Raw genomic sequence first — 21,068 nt, forward strand, 5'->3', positions numbered from 1 at the left:
CCACAGTGCCACTTCCGGCTTTTTTCTTTTTGCTTATGTGGTGCTGAGGAATCGAACCCAGGGCCTCAGGCATGCAAGGCAAGCGCTCTACCACTGAGCCACCTTCCCAGCCCAGCTTAGCATTATTATTATTGTTGTTATTAAAATAACTTTTGGTGCTTCTGAACCAGAGTAACGTTTTTGGAAGGCCTCAGTGTGCCTCCGAAAAGAATTAACATCAATCAAAACGGGACTGTAGATGTTCTGAAGATAGCTCCGAGCCATCCCTCCTCCCCCCCCCCCCCCGAGAATTTCCACTTTGGGATCAACCCCGGGGCATGTGGAAACGGGCTCAAGGCAAAGAGTGTGGCACCTATGACAAGGATGCTGAGAAATGACCAAGTGAAGTCGCCACCAGTTTCCCCCTTTACGCCGGCGGTGGGCTGGCGGAAAACATAAAGCCCAGCGGGGGAAGAGGGAGGGGACTGGGGCACCGGACACCCGCGGGAGGACCGGCCGCGGCCTCCAGGCGCGCAAGCTCCCCGCTCCCCGCTCCCGGCTCCCCGGCTCCCCGGCTCCCCGCTCCCAGCTCTGGCTCCCGGCTCCCGGCTCCCCGCTCCCAGCTCTGGCTCCCGGCTCCCCGCTCCCAGCTCTGGCTCCCGGCTCCCGGCTCCCCGCTCCCAGCTCTGGCTCCCGGCTCCCGGCTCCCGGCTCCCCGCTCCCCGCTCCCGGCTCCCCGCTCCCCGCTCCCAGCTCTGGCTCCCGGCTCCCGGCTCCCCGCTCCCCGCTCCCAGCTCTGGCTCCCGGCTCCCCGCTCCCAGCTCTGGCTCCCGGCTCCCGGCTCCCCGCTCCCGGCTCCCGGCTCCCCGTTCCCAGCTCTGGCTCCCGGCTCCCCGCTCCCCGCCCCCGGCTCCCGGCTCTCGGCTCCCGGCTCCCCGCCCCCGGCTCCCGGCTCCCGGCTCCCCGCTCCCAGCTCTGGCTCCCGGCTCCCGGCTCCCCGCTCCCCGCTCCCGGCTCCCCGCTCCCAGCTCTGGCTCCCGGCTCCCGGCTCCCCGCCCCCGGCTCCCGGCTCCCCGCTCCCGGCTCCCCGCCCCGCTCCCCGCTCCCGGCTCCCGGCTCCCCGCTCTCGGCTCCCCGCTCTCGGCTCCCGGCCCCCGGCTCCCCGCTCTCGGCTCCCCGCTCTCGGCTCCCGGCTCTCTGCTCCCCGCTCCCCGCTCCCGGCTCCCCGCTCCCGGCTCCCGGCCCCCGGCCCCCGGCTCCCCGCTCCCGGCTCCCGGCTCCCGGCTCCCGGCTCCCGGCTCCCCGCTCCCGGCTCCCCGCTCCCGGCTCTCCGCTCCCGGCTCCCCGCTCCCGGCTCCCCGCTCCCGGCTCCCCGCTCCCGGCTCCCCGCCCCCGGCTCCCGGCTCCCCGCTCCCCGCTCCCCGCTCCCCGCCGAGTGACAAGCCCTCCCTCCCCACGGGTTCCTTCCTCCCTCCCCGCCGCCCCTCCCCGCCCCTGCGTCTCGCCAGGGACCTCCTCACTCCTTAGTCCAGGGCTTGGCCGCCAGGATTTCCTGCTGCTGCTTTTTGTCGTATTTGTAGATTTCATCGATGCTCTGGGCTTCCTGCATGTTGTTGGCTAATTCCCAGGTCTTCTGAGCCATTCCGCTCCCGGACGCCGCCATCTCCCAGGAATGGGGGGAGTTGTCTCCGCAGCCAACCTAACTGTTTCACTTCGCTCTGTTTCTAAGTGCGGGCTTCAGTCCTCAGGACGAGTGCAAAGTCTCACTAGGCTCTCGGGGCAGCCATGACACTCGGGACCGGAAATGAGCTTGGTACAGACCATCCGGGACGGTAGAGGGCCCTGAGGGAAAGAGAGATAAAAAGCAATTACGCTTATAGCTAAGGAGAGGCGAACTGGCTTGTGGGTGAAAACTGTGTCTTGTGTTTTCGAAAACTGTATAAGTGAATTAAGAGAAACACGACGTTTCGGCGTGGGAATGGTATAGTCCGCCGCACCGGAAGAAGGGCGGTTAACGTTATGCCAGAAACGAAGTTGCCGTCTATGTTCGTACTGCGCAGGCTCGGAATTTGCCTTAGAGTTTGTGGGTGGAGCCTTAAGGTGGCCTGGGAGAGAGTTTTTGTGTGGGTGTAAACAAGATACTTGGAAGACTAAAAGTTATAAGGACTTCTTTGGAAAAACTGAGATGTTTTAAATAGTTTTGGATGCTGATTCTGAAGAGGATGACAAGCAAGGAATCCTATTTAACACAAGTCAATGCACAGGAGTTAAACCTCAAGGGTTTGGGCTTTTAGTTGGGTTATCACTAGTATCCTGAATAGATTGTTTCAATTTATACCTTTTATCCTACTTGTAAAAGTTAATTATCCGTATATGTATAAGGAACTTAGTGTTCAGCAAATTCCAAATTTTGTCTTTGGTCAAATCACTGTTATGAATTGCCGTTGTTCTAGGGCAGGATAAATCTTCCAGCACTTAATACCATGTTTCATTTGTTACTTTACTTATTTTAGGCATTTCCCCATCTCATCCAACATCTACACTAAATTTTGTTTCAAGACACATATCTGTGTTCATGATTTTATCCTTAACACCTAGTATAACTTCAATTTTGTTTGTTGATGAAAACAAAAAAAAACAACCCAGCTCTTCTTCCTAATCGGATTCCTACATATCCTGCCAACATCATTTTCAACTTTTCATTTTTCCCAGAAGCATTTTTATTCCAATAATGCCCATACTTTTGCTTTGGGTTAGCAATACAAAATGTATTGCACATTGCTTGAAAATGCTGTTCCTTGACATTCTCCCTGGGAGCCCATACTAATATTTTAAAAAAGCAACTCGGATTTATACCATCAATTTTTTCTTGATTGTGCAGTAACCATTACCTTCCCTGGTGTCTTTAAGGCCCCGCTGCTTCTTCTGTAAATTGTTACATATTGCTTTGTAGTAATGAATTAGTTTCTGTGAAAAATTTCCTTTGTCATTCATTGTAGGCTTTGCGTTTTGTCCCCCACCCTTATGGTGCTTGGAAAATATTTAAGTAGTTAAAAACAAGTGGTTTTGACATCGACTGGAGAAAATTTGCCTTTAAAACCACCTTACAATATAGTTAGGATAAATTAGGACCCTTAGATATATTAGTACTATTAGTTAGGCATAACTGGGAAGCTAGCAATCCCTTTCAAGGGGTAGCCTAGGGCCACTCTGGATTAAGAGGAGCTGAGTAACTTGTTGAAATGGTAATGGAAGTCCAGGACAAAGTTGACTAGATTTAGGAGCTGGAGTAATAAAATTTGATAGAAATGTAAGAGTTATCCTTCCCCTTTTCCTTTCCTAGCTCTGACACTGTTCCCAAATCTTCCCCTCCCCTCAGAGGGAAGGGGGTTGGAATGGATTTGACCTATGGTAGGGCTCAGCACTGGAAGGAGGTGGTTGTCAGCTGCCTGGGTGCCCGGCACCTTGCGTGAAGCCCCGCGGCTGCGCAGCCTCCGGGACTGCAGGGGGCGCCCTCGCACGCGGCCCGGGGCGCCAGTGGGGGCGGAGCCAGGTCGGGCCGTTGGCGCGGGGCGCGTGGAGGGCTGTGCCTGAGAGGCGGAGCGACTGGCCCGCCGGTAGGTCCCCGTGTTCCCGCCCCGGGCGAGCCGCTGCCACCTCTCTCGACCGCTAAGGGCCCCAGTCGAGCGTCTCCGGGACGCGAGGCCGCTTTCCCGAGTGAGAGTCCTCCGGCCGCAGGCAGGCAGCCAGCCCCGCGGGATGTGGCTGGAGGTGGGTGGCACTGCTGAGGGGGTTCCAGGGCCGCGGCGGGGGCTCGCGGCGGCCTGGTCGGCGGGCGGCGAGCGGCGATCCTGCGGGGTCGGAGTCGCGGGGTCCTCCCAGCAGCCGGTCTGGGGACGCGGCCCGGGCTTGGGGGCTGGGGAGCGGACGGCGTCTGGCGGTAGCCGGGCGGGACCGGTGTCGGGAGTTGGAGCCTGGGTGGCTGTTGTTGGGGCGGCGGTGCCCGGGAGATCGGGGTGGGAGTTAGCTGGGGGAGGGGGGGGCGTTCCTCTCAGTTGCCATGGTTACGCGGCGCCGACTCCCTGGTCACCCGGGTCGCCGCTGTCGCGGGTGTTGTTGGGAGCCGGTTGCTTGACGACGCGTTGACGCTTTTGAAAGCCTCCGAGGTCCTGGGCGCCGGCGGTGACTGTGCGGGCCGTGCCCGCGCTCCCGCGAGCCTCCCTCTCCGAGGCCCGGCTGTTGGTCAGCCGCGGGGTGGATCCTTTCCTGCGTGGCGCCCTCACCGCGCAGGGCTGGTTAATGGTTGGCGTGTGAGTGCCTCGGCACCCGGGCACGATCCCTTTGCGCCCTTGCTTTGCTACTAAAATTTACTTCGTCTTCACCATAAATCTTTGAGGTTGGTGCTGTTTTTACCCCCTTTCCTCCTCCGTAATTGCCTGGTCCCCGGAGCTAGAACTTCATCCTTCTGTCTGGTTGTTAGATTTCTTATTTGGAATTTGAGCCCAGTTTTCTTTAAGGGTTAGCAATGGGACTTCTCTTGGAGAGGGGCTGCTTGCCAAGGTTATAGATTTTGGGGGAAGACTAAATTTTGAAATAAACCACCACCTAATTTTCAAACACCACACAATGAGAAGACTCAAAAACTGAGTCTGTTTGCCACAAGCTTGTTATCCTGAGGTGGTTCTATTTTGTGAGGAAGAATGGCTTGCCATGTGAGTAAGCGGGGCAGAATCTCCTGGAAACTAGTAGGATGCTTTTTCTCCATTGTCCTTTTCCTCTGACTTTTTGGTGGTTAGATATCTGATGAAATACTCAATGGGGAAGACGTTTTTGGATCTTCTGCAGCACAGATGATCTTCTGCCAGGCAGCAGGTGGATTTAGACAAGGTAAATTGAAACAGATGTTTTCAGGACTCATTTTTCTCAAGTGAGATTTTTCAGACAAATAGGATTTAACGATTAGAATCCAAATCTCATTATTTTTAATTAGCATACCTACTTTCCTGAGTAGTAAACAAATTTGATTTAGCAAATGTTTTAACAATTATGCATATATGAAAGGCTGCTGCCCTTAATCACCACTAATAATGTATTACCAATAGTTGCTAAAACTCTCAAGAGTGGGTTTACATAGTTATTCTCTTTGTTTTTTTTAATTTTTATTTTTGTCAGTCATGGGGTCAGAACTCTGGGCCTGGGCACTGTCCCTCAGCTCTTCAGCTCGAGGCTAGTGCTTTACCACTTGAGCCACAGTGCCACTTCCAGCTTTTTCTGCTTATGTGGTGCTGAGGAATTGAACCCAAGCCCTCATGCATGCCAGGCAAGCACTCTACCACTGGGCCACTTTGTCTTTGTATCCTGTCCTCCATCCTTCCTCTTTTTCCCACCCCAGGAAACAAAGTATTTGTTTGTTAGCAACATTTAGAGAACTTTACTACCTGGGTACAACCACCAGACAGAGTAAGTTGTGCTCTTCCATAGGAACCTTTTCCCACTTCATACTTCTATGCTATTCAGCCTTGAAACTACCTGAGACTACAGGTGTGTCCTTCCTGACATATGAAGTCTATCTTGTTGGCTCATGCCTGTACACCTAGCTATTCAGGAGGCTGAGATCTGAAGATTGTGGTTTGAAGCCAATCTGGAGAAGCAAAGTCCATTAGACTCTTATCTCCAATTAACCACTAAAAAGCCAGAAGTGGTGCTGTGGTTCAAATGGTAGATCACTAACCTTGAGTGAAAAAATTCAGGACAGCACCTAGGCCCCAGGTTCAAGCCCCAGGATCAGCTCCCTCCCCACCCCACCATCAAAAAGGAGAAAAAAAAATAGTGTGCTTTATTACTGTGGTTTCTGGTAATTAAATCCATTTTAGAATTTATAGTTGATGCTAAATTATAGTGCAGGAAGGTACAAATATAAATTCAAGAAGGATTTCTTTCATATTCTGGTTAAACAACATTTAAATGAGTATGCTAAATTAATCATTCCTGGTAGGTTTGTATGGAAACCTTGAAGTGTAAAAGAGACTTGTTTTTAGATCAGTGATGGTTTTACTCCATACTGTATTAACTCCTACAGCAAACAATATACATTATTCTCATTTTTATCAGACAAAATTTTTAGGACAATTAGAATTTTAAGAAGTATTTTTTTTTTTTAAAGATGATTGTGCTAGTACACTCCTGGAATTGCTAGCCTGGGAGGCAGCTGAGGCAGGAAAATTGAGAGTTTAAGGCCAGCCTGGGGTACAAAGTGAATTCTAGACTAGTTCGGATTGCATAGTCAGATTTTGTCTCTAAAAACAAAACCAAACAATACCCCTTTCCCCCATAACAAAAGAAAGATTGCTATATGAAAACTTGTTGGTTGTTTGAGTGTTCTGAATAGTTGATAGGAAGAATCTTCTGTGAAAATAAGCAAGTTGGTTGGGGGAGGAGTTGGGGAGGTGGGGAAGAAAGGAAGGGTAGGGGAAAAACAAAAGGGGATAACAATGCTCAATGGGAAATGTACTCATTACCTTACTCATGTAACTGTAACCCCTCTGTACAGTATCTTTACAATAAAAATATATATTAAAAAATAAGCAAGTTAATAATAACTGAAATACATTAACTTTTGTTGGTTTGGGTTTTTGAAAGTAAATAATGGAAGAAAGTTTATGTACTGCTTTATTGGTAAAAGTCTCCATATTTTTTTAAATGTAAAACTTGCCTTTTACATTAAAAAAATTCATTGTTCCCTAAACATTAAATCTATTGTTTTTTTTTGAGATGGGGCCTTGTGACCTATTTTTGCCTTGGATAGCTTGATAGCCTATAATAGCTATTGATTGAGATGGTGAACTTTTTGACCTGGCTGGCCTTGAACTTTAATCCACTTGATTTCTGCTTCATAGGTAGCAAGGATTACAGATAGGAACCATTCATGTTTGTCTCCCTTATTTTCTTTGAGATAGCCTCCCCTGTAGCTCAGGCTAGCCTGTACCTTACTATATAGTATGAGATGGCTTTGAACTCACCATCCTCATGCCTCTGCCTTTTAATTATTTCTTGTTTTTTTTTTTTTTTAATTTTTCTACTTTTATTTAACTTCTTCCTCTCCAAGTGACCATTGCCCAGTATTTACTTCTGGATCATTTCCTTTTTTTCCTACTTCATTTACTAGGAGTTTAGCTATGCTTTTTAAATTGTTGACTTCAGGAAGTGGCGCTGTAGCTCAAGTGGTAGAGCACTAGCCTTGAGCTGAAGAGCTGAGGGACAGTACTCAGGCCCAGAGTTCAAGCCCCACGACCAACAAAAACAAAACAAAGCAAAATAGTTGACTTCATAGCATTCAACCTATATATGTAAAAATGGAATCAGGTAACTTAAAGGATGGTGGGGTTAGAATAAGGGGGGGGGAAGTTGATGGAAGGAGTAACATTGATCAAGATATATTGTATTACTAGGCACTTGTGGATCATGCCTGTAATCTAGCTATGGAGGAGGCTGAATCTGAGGATCATGGTTTGAAGCCAGCATGTCCGAAACCCCTTTTGACTCTTATTTTTAATTAACTAGAAGAAAGCCAGATGTGGAGGTGAGACTCAACTACTAGAGTATCAGCCTTGAACAAAGAAACTAAGGAAGAGTGGGAGGTTCTAAGTTCAAGCTCCAGTACTAGTGCTTGTGCATGCACACGCGTGCACACACACACAGAGATGTGTTGTATTCATAAATTGTTATATTGAGTTGAAACTCCCCCCCCTTTTCTTAGTTGTGGGGATTGAGCTAAGGGGGCCTGAGCTCTTTTGCTCAAGGCTAGCACTCTACCACGTTGAGCCACAGTGCCACTTCCAGTTTTCTGGTGGTTAATTAGAGATGAGTCTCATGCACTTTGTTGCCCAGGCTGGTTTTGAACCATGACCATCAGATCTCAGCCTCCTGAAGAATTCAGGATTACAGGTGTGAACAACCAGTGCCCAGCTGAAAACCCCTTTTTATACTTACTTAAAGATAATAAAGTAAGAGAGATGAAGCAAAGGAACTTAGTTTCTAAAATTTTTGCTTTATATTTATTGGGTTTTAGAGATGAGCGAGGCCTACTTTTTTTTGTGTGTGTGTGATGGTCCTGGGACTTGAACTCGGGGCCTGAGTGTTGCCCCTGTGCTTTTTTTTTTTTTTTTTTTTTTTTTTTTTTTTTTTGCTCAAAGCTAGTGGTCTACCACTTAAGCCACAGGATGGCACACTTCTGGCATTTTCTGAGTAGTTTATTGGAAATAAGACTCTGTCAGACTTTTCTGCCCTGGCTGAGTTTGAACCACAGTCCTTAGATCTCAGCCTCCTTAGTAACTAGGATTACAGGTATGAGCTACTAGAGCCTGGCAAGGCTTACTTTTTCTCTTTTCTTTCTTAATGACCACATAGTCTTTGAGAGTTGATCTGTATTTTTCCCTTTTCCCATGATGTCTTTGTTGACCTTATAGCTCAGAGGGCTATTCTAGTTGTCTTATTGGGTGATAGAGTATTATAAAACATGATTGTCATAATATTTGAACATTCAGAATTTCCTAAAACTCATTTTAACTCTTCATTAGAATAAGTGAATTTTTTATTTTTTTTTAATTTAAAATTTTTTTTGGGTCTGGTCGTGGGGCCTGAACTCTGGGCCTGGGCGCTGTCTCTCAGCTCTTCAGCTCAAGGCTAGCACTCTACCACTTGAGACACAGCGCCACTTCCGGCTTTTTTCTTTTTTGCTTATGTGGTGCTGAGGAATCGAACCCAGGGCCTCATGCATGTAAAGCAAGTGCTCTACCACTGAGTCACCTTTCCAGCCCCAGAATAAGTGAATTTTTTAATTAGCTTATAGTATACTGGTGTATGGGAATTTATACTGCATTCTATCATACTCCTTATCTTTCAACCCCCTGAAAAATTGCATTCCATTTTCATAGTTGCAAATAATTTACTTGGACAGTATTCAAGCTCCTTTATTCTCCCTATCAGCATAACTTCCCTGCTAGTCCTCACCCACCTTTAGTGTCTTTTTCTTTTCCCCCTAACCCACTGTTGATCATCAGCTTTCTCTGTGTTGCTCTCATATATACTTGGGATGTGCTACAAAGTTGTTCACCCTCTTCTTTTTCCATTCTCTCTTCTCTCCTTGAGCAGTCTGTGTTTGACAATCTAAGTAAATATATGATGATGATATGTACTTATGTACTTGTCAATGAATATGTATGTCCTTTAGGTTTAACTGCCGCATATGATTGAAAACATGGTATTTTGGGTTCTTTTGAGCCTGACTTGTCTTGCTCAGTGTGATATCTTCTAGTTTCATCCATTTTCTTACAAATGACATTTCACTTTTCTTTGTGGCTGTGTAATATTCCATAGTGTGTATTTCATATCTTCTTTATCCATAGATTGAGTGACTTCTATGACATAAATTATTTCTCATTTAAAACTGTAACTTAAGAATTTAAAAACAATTCCAGAGTGGGGTGCCTGGTGGCTCATGCCTGTAATCCTAACTACTCAAGAGGCTGAGATTTGAGGATTGTGATTTGAAGCCAGCCCTGGCAGGAAAGTATGTGAGAATATTTCCAATTAACTACCGGAAAACCAGAAGTGGTGCTGTGGTTCAAAGTGGTAGAGCACTAGCCTTGAGCAAAAAGCTTAGGGATAGCCCCAGGTCCTGAGTTCATTCCCCACAACCTACACACAAAAAGTCCCCCAAAACACTTCCAGGGCTTATTAAAAATGAAATTCATGATTTCACAGATAAGAATGCTAAAATTAAATGGAATGAACTCTAAGGGCTCTTGCTAGCAGTAACAAGGAAATAAATATGTAGAGAATGATGGAAGTAGCATTTCATAGATTTCTATAATCAGGTTGGCTCAGTCAAGAATCACACTATAATCCTAGCTCCTCAAGAGGCTGAAATCTGAGGATTGTGGTTTGAAGCCAGCCTGAGAGGAACAGACAAATCTAGTTAATTAGCTAAAAGGTGGAAATGGAGGCATGGCTCAAGTGTGAAAGTGCCAGCTATAAGGAAAGAAGCTCAGCAAGAGTGTGAAGCACCAGCACCAAAGAAAAAAATCAACAATTGATAGAAAAATTTTGATCAGGAGTAGGGTATTTACATAATCTTCCTCACAGATTGTTATGACTACAGGAAATAATAGTAGAGAAGTCAGGCAACTTCTTGAACAGTTGATAAAACATATAGTAGGTACTATGTGTTTTTGTTGGTGATACCTTGAGAAAGATAAACTTTCCATAAGTAATATTCCTGTAGAGAATGTATGATCTGAATTTAGTCATTAAGGACTAATGTTTTGACTAATGTCAAACTCTGGATTAGGAATGGTTTATTAAAAGTGGCTAGTAGGTAGATTTTATTAAAAAATACTAATGTCATAAGAGATGAAGGCTGTAAAGATGTTCCAAATTAAAGAAGGCTGAAGAGACAGAACAATGAAGTACAATACCTAACCTAGTCTGGAACCTCAATTGGGGAAAGGGAAAAATAAGATGTTAAAGACCCTTGTGGGCCAGCTGATAACATTGGAATATGGAAAATAGACCATTAAAAAAAATCAGTGTTTCTGAGGTTGGTAAATCTAATTAAAGTTATGTAAGAAATTTGTCCAAAGGATTGGAGCTGTGATTCAAGTGGTAGAGCACCTGCCTAGAGAGCACAAGGAAGTCCCTGAGTCCAACACTCAGTACTGCCAAAACAAACAAAACCCTAGTTCTTGTAGTGCTAGACACAGAACCTAGTGCCTCACATGCGAGGTAAGTATTTTTTCTTTTTTTTTTTTTTAATTTTATTTTATTTGTGAACATACTGTATAGAGGGGTTACAATTACATGGGCAGGATAATGCATACATTTCTTACCAAGCATTGCAGCCTCCTCCTTTGTTTACCCTTCACCTCCCTTCCCAGCCTCCCCCCTCCCCCCCACCCAATCCTTCCCCCCTCCCCCACCACCGACATTGTAAAGCTCATTTTTGACATGACAATTTGTACTTCTCATTGTTGCAACAGGTCCACCTGAATCCTTAAACGACTTGTTTTTCCCCATCTCCTCCACAAGTTATACTGACATCAAATATAGTGAAAGCGGGGTTATACTGTGGGGGAGGGACATACAAAGCAACAAAGAAATAATCTTATAAATGCCTTAGAAACACATGCATGAAAGAAAAAAAACATTAAAATACATAACTAAGGGTTCATTTTCCTAACATCACATTATCTGACCTTTTCTGCTTGACTCATACATATACTAGATATTGCAAATAAGGGAAACCATGGGACCTGTGTTTCTTTGGGCCTGGCTTACTTCACTTAATATAATTTTTTCCATGTTTTTCCATTTCCTAACAAATGGGGAAATGTCATTCTTTCTGATGGAGGCATAGAATTCCATTGTGTATATATACCACATTTTCTTGATCCATTCATCTACTGAAGGGCATCTGGGTTGCTTCCATATCTTAGCTATGGTAAATAATGCTGCAATAAACATAGTTGTGCTGGTAGCTTTAGTGTGGTCTTGTTTGTGATCATTTGGGTAAATGCCCAAAAGTGGGATTGCTGGGTCATAGGGGAGCTCTATGTGAAGTCTTTTGAGAAACCTCCATACTGCTTTCCAAAGTGGTTGAATAAGTTTACATTCCCACCAACAATGAAGTAAGGTTCCCTTCTGTCCACATCCCCTCCAGCATCTGTTGTTGTTAGAGTTCTTGATTTTTGCCATTCTAACTGGAGTGAGGTGGTATCTCAATGTTGTTTTGATTTGCATTTCTTTTATGGCTAGGGATGTTGAGCATTTCTTCATATGTCTATTGGCCATCTTTCTTCTTCAGAGAAGTTTCTCTTTAAGTCTTTAGCCTACTTATTTATTGGGCAGTTGTTTCTTTGAGGATTTGTTGTTGGGGGATTTAATTTTTTTTTTAATTTAATTTTATTTTATTTGAGAACATACTGTACAGAGGGGCTACAATTACATGGGCAGGATAATGCATACATTTCTTACCAAGCATTGCAGCCTCCTCCTTTGTTTACCCTTCACCTCCCTTCCCAGCCTCCCCCCTCCCCCCACCCAATTATACCCCCCCCCCACACTGACATTGTAAAGCTGGTTTTGACATGACATTTTGTACTTCTCATTGTTGCAACAGGTCCACCTGAATCCTTAAACGACTTGTTTGTCCCCATCTCCTCCACATGTTATACTGACATCAAATATAGTGAAAGCGGGGGTTACACTGTGGGGGAGGGACATACAAAGCAACAAAGAAATAATCTTATAAATGCGTTAGAAACACATGCATGAAAGAAACGAAAACATTAAAATACATATTTAAGGGTTCATTTTCCTAACATCACATTATCTGACCTTTTCCACTTGACTCATACCTATACTAGATATTGCAAATAAGGGAAACCATAGGACCTATGCTTCTTTGGGCCTGGCTTACTTCACTTAATATAATTTTTTCCAAACCTTTCCATTTCCTAACAAATGGGGAAATGTCATTCTTTCTGATGGAGGCATAGAATTCCATTGTGTATATATACCACATTTTCTTGATCCATTCATCTACTGAGGGGCATCTGGGTTGGTTCCATATCTTAGCTATGGTAAATAATGCTGCAATAAACATAGTTGTGCTGGTAGCTTTAGTGTGGTCTTGTTTGTAAACATTTGGGTAAATGCCCAAAAGTGGGATTGCTGGATCATAGGGGAGATCTATGTGAAGTCTTTTGAGGAACCTCCATACTGCTTTCCAAAGTGGTTGAACAAGTTTACATTCCCACCAACAATGCAGTAAGGTTCCTTTCTGTCCACATCCCCTCCAGCATCTGTTGTTGTTAGAGTTCTTGATTTTTGCTGTTCTAACTGGAGTGAGGTGATATCTCAATGTTGTTTTGATTTGCATTTCTTTTATGGCTTAGGGATGTTGAACATTTCTTCATGTGTCTATTGGCCATCCTTCTTTCTTCTTCAGAGAGGCTTCTCTTTAAGTCTTTCTCCCACTTATTTATTGGGCAGTTGTTTCTTTGAGGATTTGTTGTTGGGTGGTTTAATTTTTTGAGTTCCAAGTATATTTTAGATATGATACCCTTGTCTGTTGTATGGCTAGTAAAGATCTTCTCCCAATCGGTGGGCTTTCTATTGATCTTGCTAGCTATGTCCTTTGCCCTGCAGAAGCTCTGCAACCTTATGCAATCCCATTTGTCCAACCTTTCTTTGATTTGTTGTGCTTCCGGGTCTCTATTCAGAAAATTTCGGCCTGAGCCAAGGAGACCTAAGGTTTCTCCTATTCCATCCTGTAATGTTTTCAGAGTGTCTGCTTTGACTTCGAGGTCTTTGATCCATTTGGAGTTGATTCTGGTGCAGGGTGATATATAAGAATCTAGCTTTAGTTTTCTACATGTAGTAAACCAATTTTGCCAGCACCATTTACTGAAGAGGCTGTCTTTCTTCCATTCTATTGTTTTAGCTCCCTTATCGAAGATTAGATGGCTATAGGTCTGTAGGTTCATTTCTGGGTTTTCAATTCTATTCCATTGGTCCTGAGGTCTGTTCTTATGCCAATACCAAGCTGTTTTGATTACTATGGCTTTATAGTAGAGTTTGAAATTTGGTATTGATATTCCTCCAGCAGTGTTCTTTCTGTTGAGGAGCGTTTTTGCTATTCGGGGTCTTTTGTTGTTCCATATGAATTTTTGGATTGCCTCTTCTATTTCCTTGAAGAATGAGGTTGGAATTTTGATAGGTATTGCGTTGAATTTGTAGATAGCCTTGGGAAGTATTGCCATTTTCACGATGTTAATCTTTCCAATCCAGGAGCATGGGAGGTTTTGCCATTTTTTAAGTTCTGTGTTGATTTCCTTTTTCAAGATTTTAAAGTTTTCATCATAGAGGTCCTTCACTTCTTTAGTTAATTCCTAGGTATTTTATTTTTTGTGGGGCTATTACAAATGGAGTTGCTTTCCTAATTTCAGCCACACTTTTCTCATTGTTGGCATATAGAAAAGCCATTGATTTTGGGGGGTTAATTTTATAACCTGCTACTTTGCCAAAGTTTTGAATCAGCTTGAGTAATTTGGGAGTGGAGTCTATGGGATTCTTTAAATACAAGATCATGTCATCTGCAAAGAGGGAGAGTTTTATTTCTTCTTTCCCTATTTGGATCCCCTTTATATCTGCATCTTGTCTTATTGCTGTAGCTAGGCATTCTAATACTAGATTGAAGAGAAGTGGAGAGAGTGGGCATCCTTGTCTTGTTCCTGAGTTAAGAGAAAATGGCTTTAGTTTTTCACCATTAAGTATAATGCTGGCTGTTAGGTTTGTCATATACAGCCTTTATTGTATTGAGGAATGTTCCATGGATTCCTAATTTTTCCAAAACCTTCATCATAAAGGGGTGTTGGATCTTGTCGAATGCTTTTTCTGCATCTATTGAGATAACCATGTGGTTCTTATTCTTGCTCCTGTTGATGTGATGAGTAATATTAATTGATTTGCGTATATTGAACCAGCTTTGCATCCCTGAAATGAATCCTGTTTGATCGTGGTGTATGATTTTTTGGATGAATTGTTGAAGTCGATTGGCCAAAATTTTGTTGAGAAGTTTTGCATCAATGTTCATCAAAGAAATGGGTCTATAGTTCTCTTTCTTTGATGAGTCCCTGCCTGGTTTTGGGATGAGGGTTATGATGGCTTCATAGAATGTGTTCAGTAGTGAGCTTTCTCTTTCAATTTCATTGAAGAGTTGGAGGAGTATTGGTGTGAGCTCTGCTTTGAAGGCCTTGTAAAATTCCACTGTAAAACCATCTGGTCCTGGACTTTTCTTAGCTGGGAGGTCTCTTATTGCTGTTTCTATTTCAATGCTTGATATGGGCCTGTTAAGATGGTTTAACTCATCTTGGTTTAGTTTTGGCATGTCAATATTTGCTAGGAAAAGGTCCATTTCTGTCAAGTTCTCAAACTTATTAGCATAAAGTTTTGAGAAGTATTCCCTTATAATGTTCTGAATCTTGGTTGTTTCCATGGTGATGTTTCCATTCTCATCTCTGAGTTTATTAATTTGGGTGTGTTCTCTTCTTTTTCTGATAAGATTTGCTAAGGGTCTGTCAATTTTGTTAAGTTTTTCAAAGAACCAACTCTTTGTTTTGTTGATTCTTTCTATAGTTTTTTTGGATTCTAATTCATTTAATTCTGATTTAATTTTAATTATTTCTTTCCATCTACTGGATTGGGGTTTATCTTGCTGCTCTTTTTCAAGGAGGTTTAGATGTGTCATTAAATTGTTAGTTTCAGATCTCTCCAATTTGTTGATGTAGGAGCTCAGAGCTATAAACTTGCCTCTGAGTACTGCCTTTGCTGTATCCCAGAGGAGCTGGTAATTTGTGTGTTAATTTTTGTTGAATAGCATGAACATTTGAATTTCCTTTCTAATCTCTTCCATGACCCACTCATGATTCAGCAGTGTGTTGTTCAGCCTCCATGTGATACCGGACTTTCTTTGGTGGCTTTTGGTGTTGAGTTCTAATTTTATTCCCTTGTGGTCAGAGAGAATGCAAGGTACAACTTCAATGTTTCTGAATTTAGACAAGTTTGCTTTGTGGCCTAAAATGTGGTCTATTTTAGAAAACGTTCCATGTGCTGCTGAGAAAAACGTGTATTCTGATGCTGCTGGGTGAAATGTTCGGTAGATGTCTGTTAAGTCTAGTTGATCTATGCAGCTGTTTAGATCTGCGGTTTCTCTGTTGAGTTTTTGCCGAGTTGATCTATCTAGTGGGGAGAGTGGTGTGTTAAAATCCCCAACAATTAATGTCTTTGGATCTATATGGGATTTGAGGGAAAGTAGTGTTTCTTTGATAAATTTGGGTGCTCCATTGTTTGGCGAATATTTGGAATTATAATATCATCCTGAAGGAGAGATCCCTTAATTAGTATGTAGCGACCTTTTTTATCTCTTTTCACAAATTTTAATTTGAAGTCTATTTTATCTGATATTAGGATTGCAACTCCCGCCTGTTTATGGGGGCCGTTTGCTTGGTAGATTTTGTTCCAGCCTTTAACATTGAAAATGTGTTTGTTTTTATGGGCAAGATGTGACTCCTGCAGGCAGCAGATAGAAGGGTCTTGTTTTTTAATCCAACTAGACAGTCTATGTCGCTTAATTGGAGAGTTCAGTCCATTAACGTTAAGAGATAGGACTGAGAGGAATTTGGGAGTTCCTGTCATGTTATCCACCTTCTTGGGGGCTGTGAAAATGGTTCTTCCTATGGTTCTTGGATTCTCAGTTTGGGTGCAGTTTCTTGGCCTTTATTGTGGTCTTGTTGGTTTTCTATGTGTAGGACATCTTTAAGAATCTTTTGTAGGGCTGGTTTGGTGGAGATGTATTGTTTCAATTTTTTTTTTGCTATGGAAGGTTTTTATTACACTGCTGGTGGGAATGTACACTTATACAACCACTTTGGAAAGCAGTCTGGAGGGTCCTTAGAAAGCTAAAGATTGACCTCCCTTACGACCCAGTCATACCACTTCTAGGCATCTACCCTGAACAACAGGAACCAATATACAAGGACACGTGCACCTCCATGTTTATTGCAGCACTGTTCGCAATAGCTAGGTTATGGAAACAACCTAGATGCCCCACCACAGATGAATGGATCCAAAAATTGTGGTATCTATACACAATGGAATATTATGCAGCCATTAGAAATGACAAAATAATGGCATTTGCAGGGAAATGGATGGAGCTAGAAGGAATCATGTTGAGCGAGGTAAGCCAAGATCGAAGAGACAAATGGTACATGGTCTCCCTGGTAAGTGGATGCTAAATCCAAAATGTTAGGTGATATGACAAAACTAACAGGACTTAAGAAACAAAGAACTCCCACTCATCTGGTTGAACCACTACTAAATATCCCCATGCTGCTGATCACATATATGGTATATAACATGTGTGCACCGTTATATATTACAGACTGTGATAGACAATTTGCTCCAGGAAAGTTAGAATGAACTTGTGACTTTAAATGAGCATCATTATTCCACAATACTGTGAATTTCCGGAAATTATGTAATCACTTAATCACAATAAAAAAAAAAAAAGAACCTCGGGGAAGGGAGGGAGGGAGGGGATGGTAGGGGGAAAACAATGGAGGGGGGAAAATCTTTTGTAGGGCTGGTTTGGTGGAGATATATTGTTTCAATTTTTCTTTGCTATGGAAGGTTTTTATTTGGCCTTCAGTTATGAAGGAGAGTTTAGCTGGGTACAGTATTCTTGGTTGATAGTTGTTTGTTTTTAGGGCATGGCATACATCATTCCAGGCTCTTCTTGCTTTGATTGTCTCTGCTGAGAAATCTGAGATGATTCTAATTGGTTTCCCTTTATAGGTGATTACCCTTTTCTCCTTGACAGCTTTAAGGATCTTTTCCTTGGTCTGAGTGGATCCTGTGTGGATTATAATGTGACGGTGGGATGTCCTATTCTGGTCTGGTCTATTTGGGGTTCTAAAAGCTTCTTGTATCTGAATAGGCCTATCTTTTTGTATGTTTGCGAAGTTCTCTGCTAGGATCCTGTTAAACAAATTTCCTAGACCATTAACTTCTGTTTCTAGGTGCTCCTCTACACCCATTATCCTTAGATTAGACCTTCTGATGGTGTCTTCCACGTGTTGGATAGGTCTATCATATTTCTTGGACTTGTCTTGGATGGTTGTATGTTCTTTCTCTATAATATCTAGGCTGTCTTCAATCCCTGAGATTCGATCTTCTGCATGGTCTAACCTGCTGTCAAGACTCTCTACTTTGTTTTTTTTTTTTTTTTTTTTTTTTTTTTTTATCTCTTTTCCTTCTAATTGGTCAGCTTTGATGGCTTCAAATTCTTTGTTGAAGCTCTGTTTTAGGTCTTGTATGAATTTCTTTACTTCCTTAATTTGGTGTTCAGTGTTTGTTCTCAAATCACTTAGTTGATTGGTTATGGTTTCTTTGGACTCCCATTCCTTCTGTTGGGTTCCATTCAGCATTCCCTTTGTGGTCTCCCCGACTTCCTTCAGCTCTTTGTTAATGGATTCCATGAATGCCTTTAGTGATATTTGTGTATTCTCTTCCTGCTCTCTCAATTCCTGTATTACTCTTTGATTAGCTTCCTCCCATTCGTGGGATTCCTGCAGTTCTCTTTGAGTGTTCTCAGCCTGCTCACGCCATTCCTGCCTTTCTCTTTGAGTATTATTCTCAAGCTGCTCACGCAAATCCTGTATCAGTTTTTGAGTAGCTTCCTCACGCTTATGACATTCCTGTATAAACTTTTGGATTGCCTCCTCTCTCTCCCTATCACGTTCATACAGAGTCCTTTGTATGTTTTCAAACTTTTCGTTTATCACGTTTGCCAGCAGTGTTTGTAGAGCTATTTGGGAACTCTCCTCTGGATTATTCATTATCTGTTCTGTCCCCTGGTAAGTATTTTTCACTGAACTACATCCCCAGCTCCCACTCAGTTCTTTTTTTTTTTTTTTTTTTTTTAAATACAATGGATTCTTGTCTGCATCTTTACTCTCCTCTTCTTTTTTTCTTTTTTTTTTGGGGGGGGGTCCGGTCATGGGGCCTGAACTCTGGGCCTGGGCACTGTCCCTCAGCCTTTCAGCTCAAGGCTAGCACTCTACCACTTGAACCACAACGCCACTTCTGGCTTTTTTTTCTTCTTCTGCTTATGTGGTGCTGAGGAATTGAACCCAGGGCCTCATTCATGCAAGGCAAGCATTCTACCACTGAGCCACCTTCCCAGCCCCTCACTCAATTCTTAAGAAGTATCCTTTAAGAGTTTATGTACTGAGGGCTGTAATATATGCAATTCTCCCTCTGAATTAGAATTCATGTACATGCATATAGACGTGGCCTTCTGTATACAAGCAAAGAATAAAGCAGGGTAAAATCTGAACAGTGAGAAATTAGTAAAGAGCGTGTAAGGATGCTTAGTATCATTTTTGTGACTTTTCAGCAAGTTAGAAATTAGATAAAAACACTTTTTTTTAATGCAGGAGGGAAATGATGTTTTGTCTTGATGTTTTGTCTTTAAGGATTTATTTACTATTCATTGTGTGTGGATAGTGATGATTATATATTTTAATTTTTTTTTTTTTGGGTCCCGTCATGGGGCCTGAACTCTGGGCCTGGGCACTGTCCCTCAGCTCTTCAGCTAAAGGTTAGCACTCTACCACTTGAGCCACAGCGCCACTTCTGGCTTTTTCCTTTTTGCTCATGTGGTGCTGAGGAATCGAACCCAGGGCCTCCTGCATGCAAGGCAAGCACTCTACCACTGAGTCAGTTTCCTAGCCCATATTTTAATTTTTTGAGAGCATATATTATACAAAATAATGGTTTTCATTAATGTATTTTTATCAGATTTTTTTTTTTTTGGGGTCCGGTCATGGGGCCTGAACTTTGGGCTTGGGCACTGTCCCTCAGCTCTTCAGCTCAAAGCTAGCACTCTACCACTTGAGCCACAACGCCACTTCAGGCTTTTTTCTTTTTGCTTATGTGGTGCTGAGGAATCGAACTCAGGGCCTCAGGCATGCAAGGCAAGCACTCTACCACTGAGCCACCTTTCCAGCCCCTCATCAGATTTTTAAAACTGTTTTGGGCTTTTCTACAGAATTAGAAGAGAAGAAGGCAGGAATGTTTAAGATCAAGATTTTCTTTTTTTAAGTTATTTTTGAGATTGGGGGGGGTCATGTTTTTGCCTGAGGCAACCTCATCTTCCTGTTTATGGCCTTTGTAGTTGGGATTCTAGATGGGCATCGTTATCAGCTTGTTTGTTGAGATAGGGTCTAGCTAACTTTTTGCCTGGGAAGTCTTGACCTGTTCTCCTCATTGTACTTCTTGACTCTATCTAGAGGATTTTAGATGTGAGCCACTCCAAACAGCATCTTAAGTTTAAGGTTCTCAGCTTTAGTGAGATTGAATGAGAAAAGTAGAATAAGACTTCATCTTAAAAATTAGGCTAAAAGTAACTGTGATAAAGTTGTATTCATTCAATATTTTTTTCTTTTTTTCCCAGCATCTGCAAAATGGCTGATAATTTAGATGAATTTATTGAAGATCAAAAAGCCAAACTGGCCAAAGACAAAGCAGAATTAGAAAGTGATCCACCCTACATGGAAATGAAGGTTAGCACTTTCTTTCAACATGTTTTATTGAAATAGTTCCTGAGGATTACACCACTGTAAATGCAAAACATTCCTTTCTATAAATGAGTATCTTCTCTTTTACACATACACTTTAGTTAGGTTATGCTCTCATTCTGACTTGGGATCCTGACCCCAGACAAGATTTCAGTGCTTTTGAGGTGGGTTTTTCTTTTGTGGTGTTTTACATCTTAAGGCATTTCTTCCCTCTTTTGTTGGAGTTTTTGTGTATAGTTATGTGCTTCTTAAGATGACTAGGAGATAGTACAAAGAAATATAGAATGTATATAGCACAGATGTATAAGAAAGTTCTCATTCTGTGTGAAAAAGTTAGATTAATGGATTTGAAATTCTTTGAAATCTCTATTAGTAAATTCATTTGGGTAGTGTATTTTGTACTATTTGCTTTGTAGATTAATTTGTTACAACTTTCTGTAGACAGTGTCTAGAAAGTTTTAAAGTTATTCTCATTTTGGTGAAATAATTTGTCTAGCAAATTCTGAGATTATATTAGGTACTGCTAGGCTCTGAAAACACTGTACTAAATTAGACAGATGTGTCATGATCTTTCATGGATAAGTGTATGTAGCAAGTTGATAAATCTGTGCCATATACTCTATCATAAATACCATGTAGATTGCTTTGCTCAAGTAATCGTCTTACCTTTGTGTTAGCATCTACTAAGATTTATCAGCATGTGTTCTGGACAAAGCTATTTAAGTTGAGATCATAATTTGGATATTCTAATTATGGAGTATTTTTACTTGCATAATTAATATTTTTTGAGTGTTAAGTATTAACAAGACATAGTCCTAAAAGATTATATTTCATAGTAATCTGCGATAAGTGATGATGTTGTGATTGTCTGAATGAGTAAATGGAGATGGG

The 21,068-nt window shown here is 42.7% G+C and overlaps 2 protein-coding genes across 13 annotated transcripts in view; one reads left to right on the plus strand and one right to left on the minus strand.

The window, feature by feature from the left end:
* Nucleotides 1-1,817, minus strand: part of Cops5 (COP9 signalosome subunit 5) — a 28,314-nt gene extending 26,497 nt beyond the window's left edge. The window contains exon 1 of the mRNA XM_069990873.1: nucleotides 1,500-1,817. Coding sequence (XP_069846974.1) covers nucleotides 1,500-1,642 — 143 coding nt within the window. The 5' untranslated portion in view covers nucleotides 1,643-1,817. The remainder of the gene's footprint in view (nucleotides 1-1,499) is intronic.
* A 1,772-nt stretch (nucleotides 1,818-3,589) lies between these two features.
* The window catches only part of Cspp1 (centrosome and spindle pole associated protein 1), a 129,057-nt gene continuing 111,578 nt past the window's right edge, over nucleotides 3,590-21,068 (plus strand). For 9 of the 12 annotated variants that reach the window (XM_069990849.1, XM_069990851.1, XM_069990850.1 and 6 more), the window contains exons 1-2: nucleotides 3,590-3,750; nucleotides 20,054-20,162. In XM_069990849.1, coding sequence (XP_069846950.1) covers nucleotides 20,064-20,162 — 99 coding nt within the window. In that variant the 5' untranslated portion in view covers nucleotides 3,590-3,750; nucleotides 20,054-20,063. Of the gene's footprint in view, nucleotides 3,751-20,053; nucleotides 20,163-21,068 lie in introns of those variants that run through there. The other 3 variants (XM_069990855.1, XM_069990858.1, XM_069990856.1) reach the window with 1 other exon arrangement.

Source organism: Dipodomys merriami, unplaced genomic scaffold, assembly GCF_024711535.1.
Source record: "Dipodomys merriami isolate MVZ:Mamm:240054 unplaced genomic scaffold, mDipMer1.0.p SCAF_4, whole genome shotgun sequence".
NCBI lineage: Eukaryota > Metazoa > Chordata > Mammalia > Rodentia > Heteromyidae > Dipodomys > Dipodomys merriami.